Source organism: Perca fluviatilis, chromosome 23, assembly GCF_010015445.1.
Source record: "Perca fluviatilis chromosome 23, GENO_Pfluv_1.0, whole genome shotgun sequence".
Classification (NCBI taxonomy): Eukaryota; Metazoa; Chordata; class Actinopteri; order Perciformes; family Percidae; genus Perca; species Perca fluviatilis.
The window spans coordinates 21,087,904-21,094,318 of NC_053134.1; the positions used below are offsets into that span (position 1 = coordinate 21,087,904).

Consider the following 6,415-nt stretch of genomic DNA (forward strand, 5'->3'; position numbering starts at 1 on the left):
GACTTATGAGTTTGGGGTGGAAAAAGACGATGGTGAAACTTGGGTTTGGTTTGATGACGTACTGGGTGTGAGCACTTCCTCCACTCCGGTGTACGAGGCAAACACCTGACCCATGAACTGCTGCTGCTGCTCCCTGAAGTTGCTCTGCAGGTAATCCGTCAGTATCACATATCCAGCCTGCTGCACGGTCATCACCTCACAAAACACCTCCAACTGGGTACAGAGAGAGACAGACAGAGAGAAAGTAGAAACAGATACTAAGAAAAGAAAGATGTGTCTGTTGCATCTTTCTCTGTGTGTGTGTGTGTGTGTGTGTGTGTGTGTGTGTGTGTGTGTGTGTGTGTGTGTGTGTGTTTAAGAGGCTTGTGTTGGTGCCAGGCAGAGAGACAGCGCTGCTCTATTTTTGGATAGCTACGATGTGCATGTGTCATGCCTTGCCAAACCCTTTCAATCATGCAAACACAGACAAATGTAAGCATGCACGCACACACATACACAGAATAAACACACAACCACTTTCATGACCTCATTCACTCTCCATTATTCTGTCACATAATTGATGTGTATTACACAGATGATTTCATTCAAAGTGGCCGTTCTCCGGAGGTGCTTAAACATCTTCACCCTAGAATGAAGCTGCAGTAACGTCACAGTGACCAGCTTGCGTTGTCGCTGCACGACAAGCCTTTTCGACCAGACACAAAACCATACTACGACACAAAACCCTTTTCTGGGAGTTCACATTTTGGCTAAACTTGTCAAATTGCATCACCTCTATGTGAGGTTTTGTTTTTTGTGCACGGATGTCGAAAACAGCTGACCTGAAACCAGCCACAGACTACAACCAGACACAACGACTAAAGGCAGCAATGCTTTTAACTTTACCAAAGAGGTTTGTCTTTTCAAACTGAATACACACAATTTTTATTAATTTTTTTATACCATAACAAAAACTAAACTTTTCTTTTTTGCTCCACCAATTTAGTAGTAAGCGCCGCTGTCATTGATATCAATAGAGGCTTTTTCTTCATGGCGGTCGGCTGTGCTGGAGTACGATGCTAATGCTTAAAGGCACATTCAGGTTCAAAGAGTGAATGAGAACCACTGTTACTCAAGTTGACTCTTTTCTTTATTCCAGGACTTTGTGTTCTGAAAAAAAGGAGAATTGGCGAGTGGCAGCGGACACCTGCGTGATAAAACCTACTGACCTGTGTTTCGGATATGGCCACGGTGTGTTTAAAGACGATCCACTCCACCGTTTCAGAGCAGGGGGGTGTAGTTAGTGAGCCATTGTAGATGTAATATTTATCTGTGTTATTCGGCAGCAAGGACCGCATGGTGAAAGCTTCCATCGACCCGCTCTTACCTGGTAAACAAAGCAAAAAAAGTCCCATCAGTAACAAAATGTCACAGCAGATAACACGTTTTACTCGCAAGCTGTAAAACCACCTGGGACCGGGCATTTAAAAAATGTCAGACTGTCCGTTAAGTCTATGCCATATGCATAATGAAATCTCTTTTATCATTTCGGAGAGAAAAGCATACCAATAATGTTTGCAGCATATTTGCATAATTATTCTCTCACTTGCTTTGACCCACACTTGCCTGTTAATATGGTTTTAAATCCACTATTTATTTCTGCTTCAAGGAAATGTAGCTACTGGTTCCGTTGATAATTGTTTAATTTTGAACACTATTAAATTGGACTACACTGTCTCAGACTCTAATTTAATGTCATATTGAAGAATATCTTCAAATTTTTAATTTGCGTGCTTTACTAGATTTGATCCCAATCACAATTGGTAACAAACATCACATTTTGCAATTTTTTTTTTTTAGGGGGCAACATTATTCTGTTGCTGCTTACTCTGTTTCTACACTGTTTATGAAACCCAAATATTCTCCTAAACACAATCAGGATTTAGTCTGAAAAACCAAATCCAAATACTTACTTAAATTGTTGATTTTTATTATGCCACTTCCTGCACCCAGCTACTCTCTTTTTAGAGAATACGTGTTAATTTTTACCCAGTGATGACCCAGACGCAGTACTCTATGTATTAGTGACCTACCAAACCTGCTGACAGTGTTGACAGCCTCTATTACAGGACGGAAGTTCTCGTTGTCTTCCAAGCTGATCTGTGGAAAAGAACATCGGCTTCTGTTGTGGAATTCATAGGGAGGCAAATACACACTTTGATTCCAATCACATGAGGAGGAACAGATTGATCTCTAACCCTGGGGCACAAACAGTAGTGGAATGTAACTAAGTAGATTTACTCAAGTACTGCACACAAGTACAAATGTTGAGGTACATGTACTTTACTTGAGTCTTTTCTTTTGCCACTTTCTACTTCTACTCCGCCACATCTCCGAGAGAAATATTGTACTTTTTACTCAGCCACATTCATCTGACAGCTTTAGTTACTAGTTACTTCACAAGTTAAGATTTTTGCACACAAAAACACATGTAGTTTATAAAATATGATGTTAGCTGAAATGATTAGATGATTAAACACAGAACAGTTACAATCGTTGCCAGTTTCTAAAATGTGAGGACTTTTCAGCATTGAGTACTTTTACTTTTATACTTTAAGTACATTTTCTTGATGATACGTACATACTTTTACTTAAAGGGCCCATGACATAGTGCTCTTATATAAACCTTAGTGTTCCCCTAATACTGTATCTGAAGTCTCTTTCCCAAAATTCAGCCTTGGTGCAGAATTACAGCCACTAGAGCCAGTCCCACAATGAGCTTTCCTTAGAATGTGCCATTGAGGAGGAGAGAAGGGGGGGCTAGGTGGAGGGTGGGGGTGTGGCCTTGACCAACTGCCACTTTGCTCGTTTGAAAGCCATGATGTCTCTCTCTCATGGGTGGGCAAAATTCTCTGGGCGGGCAAAGAAGAGAAAGGGGAGGTAACCTTGCTCCTTATGACCTCATAAAGAGAAGATTCCAGATCGGCCCATCTGAGCTTTCTTTTTCTCAAAGGCAGAGCAGGATACCCAGGGCTCGGTTTACACCTATCACCATTTCTAGCCACTGGGGGACCATAGGCAGGCTGGGAGAACGCATATTAATGTTAAAAAACCTCAAAGTGAAATTTTCATGCCATGGGACCTTTAAGTAATATGTTCAATGCAGGACTTTTACTTGTAACCGAGTATTTTTTTCAGTGTCAGTGAGGTATTAGTACTTTTACTTAAGTAAAGGACCTGAATACTTCTTCCACCACTGGGCACAAATTAAGAGGTTGACATACCTCAAAGAGCACTGCCAAAGCAGCGATCCTCCCTCCTTCTCTTATAGCGTCCTCCAGACTTTGGAAGTCATCTGGATCGTAACAGTAGATCTGCATCTGTACCAGAGCAAGAAACAGGCAGGTTAGCTGAACTCAGGCTTCTTTGGTAGACACATGTATGATCAATCAATGTGATGATGACAGACAAACACATGGTGTATGTTTCTGTACCTCCAGAGGGTATTTCATCCCATTCAGGCTGTGTTCAGACCCATCTGATGTGGCATTGCAGTGCCCCCAGTGGAAGGTAACTGTAGCAACACGGAACCTGGAGCTCAGCCCTCCTCCACTGACAAAGAACTCCCCTTCCACATGGAGGGAGACTAAAACACGCACATAACAAGAAACGGGAAATGCAAATGTTGAGTTTCACTGAAGACTGTCAGAGGCAAACTTCTCCTACAACAGGCTTTATCGAGGGTACGTTTGGAGGCTTTACTTGATTGAAAAGACTTTCGGTCTCCAATATTCAGCTGTGGCGGTTGCCGCTTGGCCATCAGGCTCCAAAGCTTTGTCCAAATTTAGGATCTTCTGCCTCTAAGCAACTGGCAAGATGGTGGCAAGCAGTAACTCAAAATATTTCTACAGCAATGGCACAGATGGAATGTTCTCCACAGTAAAAAGGACATAACAGTAGCCATGTTTACATGGACCCTAAAATTCCACTTATAATCACAATAGCCCAACAGAATAAAAATGTCTCATGTCAATCAGAAGAGACGGGCCCGATCCGGCCCAGTCGGAAGGAATTTTCAACCACGTTGAGAGGTGTGGTGCACACCTTTGAAAATCCGAAAAATATTAGCGCCTAATAACCATGTAAATGCTTTATCAGATTGTTAATCTCTTGTTGGAATAAATATATTCTTTCTGCATGTTTGCCCCACGTGGCGGTAACATTAGGTGACGTTGCCTTCGAGAGAGACAGAAACATGGCGGTAGCAAAACAAAACTGGTCTGTCTGATACAAAATAAATGGGATATCCTGGTCTGTTGGCATCATTTTTTTTTATCTCAGTGATAATTAACATAAACAATACTTATAACAATAACAATACTTATACTAATAACCCTGCAGTAACTGATTTTTTGGCCACTTGACATCAACCAATCTGTAAACACAACGTTTACATATCATAACCATATAAAAGGCAATAATAAGGCCTCATCACCTTATTGTTGCCTTGTAAAGGAGGAACTTAATACTAAACAGCTCCTTATTTTTAAACATCGAGCAGCTACAGAGCAACATTAGCACTTGTTTAAAGTTGTTTCTGGCGACCTGACGTATGTTAATCCAATATTCACTCTCCTTTTAGTTCTGTTTTGGTCTCCACCAACCCCTGAGGGAAATATGTATATCTTTAGCTGCTAAACGGTCTGCTATGTTCCCCAGCTAGTTGCTAACTTTGTCTGTCTGCCATTTGGTGCTGGGCAGGTAGCGTACAATGAGTTTTTAGAGATTCTTTGATGAAAACTGCCTGCTGTGTCTATAAACAACGCAAATGAGAGCCGTGGGACTCAACCAAAACAGTAAAAAGTTGCAGGCCACAAAACCAAAACAAAGCTTAAAGATGCTAAAACGCTCCATAGAGGTAAGGGGACCAGAAGATCCGGGTGATTATTCAACGGTGTAAATTGTGTGATGATCCTTCTTATACTGTATACAAACAGACAATACAATAATTCCTCAAGTCCACTTTACCTCTTTATATTTGCCTCTTGGAGCCACATGTGAACTTCAAGCGAGCATATGTGTTACTTTACAACAGGATGTAACATTCAGTTTGGCGAGACTGTGCAGGCCATATGTTACTCCCATAATATCATAACAGCTATGAAATATCTTTTTTAATATGCAATTTCCTCTCTGATTTCACAGAGAACGAGATTGATTTTAGGACCATTAATGTATAGACACACAAACAAACGCGCGCACCACACACACACACACACACACACACACACACACACACACACACACACACACACACACACACACACACACATAGCTCAGACACCTTTTCATTTGTTTATCAGGCCAGACATCAGTCCACAAGCTGCTTTTCCTCTCACTGTTTCTTCACATCACCTCATTTCTCTCCCCTGCTCTCTCATTTTTTCCTCTGGCTCTTTTGATGCTGCTTTTCTGTTGCTCATTTCCATCTCTGTGTATTGACATCGATGGTCCTTCTTTCTCCACATGATATGTCGGTACTGCTGTCCCTCTGGTTGCCTTTTTCTCAATTCCTTGGTCTCTCCGTCCTTCTCTTCCATTGTCTGACTCTTTCTCCTTTTAATCCTCACTACTTACTTCTCTCATTACCCTCTGAGTTGTGACTCATTTTTTTGTCTGCTTCTGGAAAGTAAAGCTTCTTTCCACATCTAGGGATTAAGATGTGTTATACAGAACCAGAATAATGTCAAAATCACTTCCATAGATTGAATCTACTACACTGTGTCTTCCTCCTATGGCTGCTGCTTTGATTTGCGCTTGTCTGGGATTTAAAGGAAAAAGATAAATCCTACATGTCACTCATTTTTCAAAACAAGTGAAGCAGCTTGGGGTTTGATTTCCGGCAGGGTGACATGGCAAACATGGCTTCCACAGCTTGAACTAGACATGTAAAAAAGTTCAACTTGGGGTAAAGTTTTTGGTCATGGCCAAATTATGCTTGGAATTCCTGTGGATTAAGACTTTATTTCTCAAATAATAAAACAGGACAGGCACATAAAGTGGAGTGGAGGGACATCAACTTACCAGCCTTCCCGTTGTTGTGGATGGTGCTGGACTCTGCGGTCAGTTTGTCCCAGCCTTCTAGCTGTAGATTCTGGTACTGCAGCCGGACCTGGGTGAACGTCTCGTCAATGTCCACAGGAGATTGCCGGGCGCTGTTACAGGGCGGGTACTTCTTTCCCCAGTTGTGCTGGTTCAGGGCACCTGTATTTAAGAGAGAGAGAGAGAAAGAGAGAGAAAGAGAGAGAGAGAGAGAGAGAAATAAATGAAGGGACAAACATGTTCAAGGACTGCTGATCTGAAAATGTCAAACTCCCTGAAATCTTGTTGTAAAATCTTTTTCCTTTTCAGCTGTCAACAGAAAATTGGAAAGCTC

The 6,415-nt window shown here is 41.6% G+C and overlaps 1 protein-coding gene across 4 annotated transcripts in view; it reads right to left on the reverse strand.

Annotated features, from left to right (window-relative positions):
* ptprz1b (protein tyrosine phosphatase receptor type Z1b) overlaps positions 1-6,415 on the reverse strand; it is an 81,843-nt gene that overhangs the window by 24,213 nt on the left and 51,215 nt on the right. For all 4 annotated transcript variants that reach the window (XR_005638087.1, XM_039791070.1, XM_039791069.1 and 1 more), the window contains exons 3-8: positions 6,064-6,243; positions 3,474-3,625; positions 3,264-3,359; positions 2,073-2,139; positions 1,209-1,366; positions 63-213 (exon numbers count right to left, since the gene is read on the reverse strand). Coding sequence is in view for 3 of the 4 variants with exons in the window: in XM_039791070.1 (XP_039647004.1) it covers positions 63-213; positions 1,209-1,366; positions 2,073-2,139; positions 3,264-3,359; positions 3,474-3,625; positions 6,064-6,243 (804 nt within the window). In the remaining variant the exon portion in view is untranslated. The remainder of the gene's footprint in view (positions 1-62; positions 214-1,208; positions 1,367-2,072; positions 2,140-3,263; positions 3,360-3,473; positions 3,626-6,063; positions 6,244-6,415) is intronic.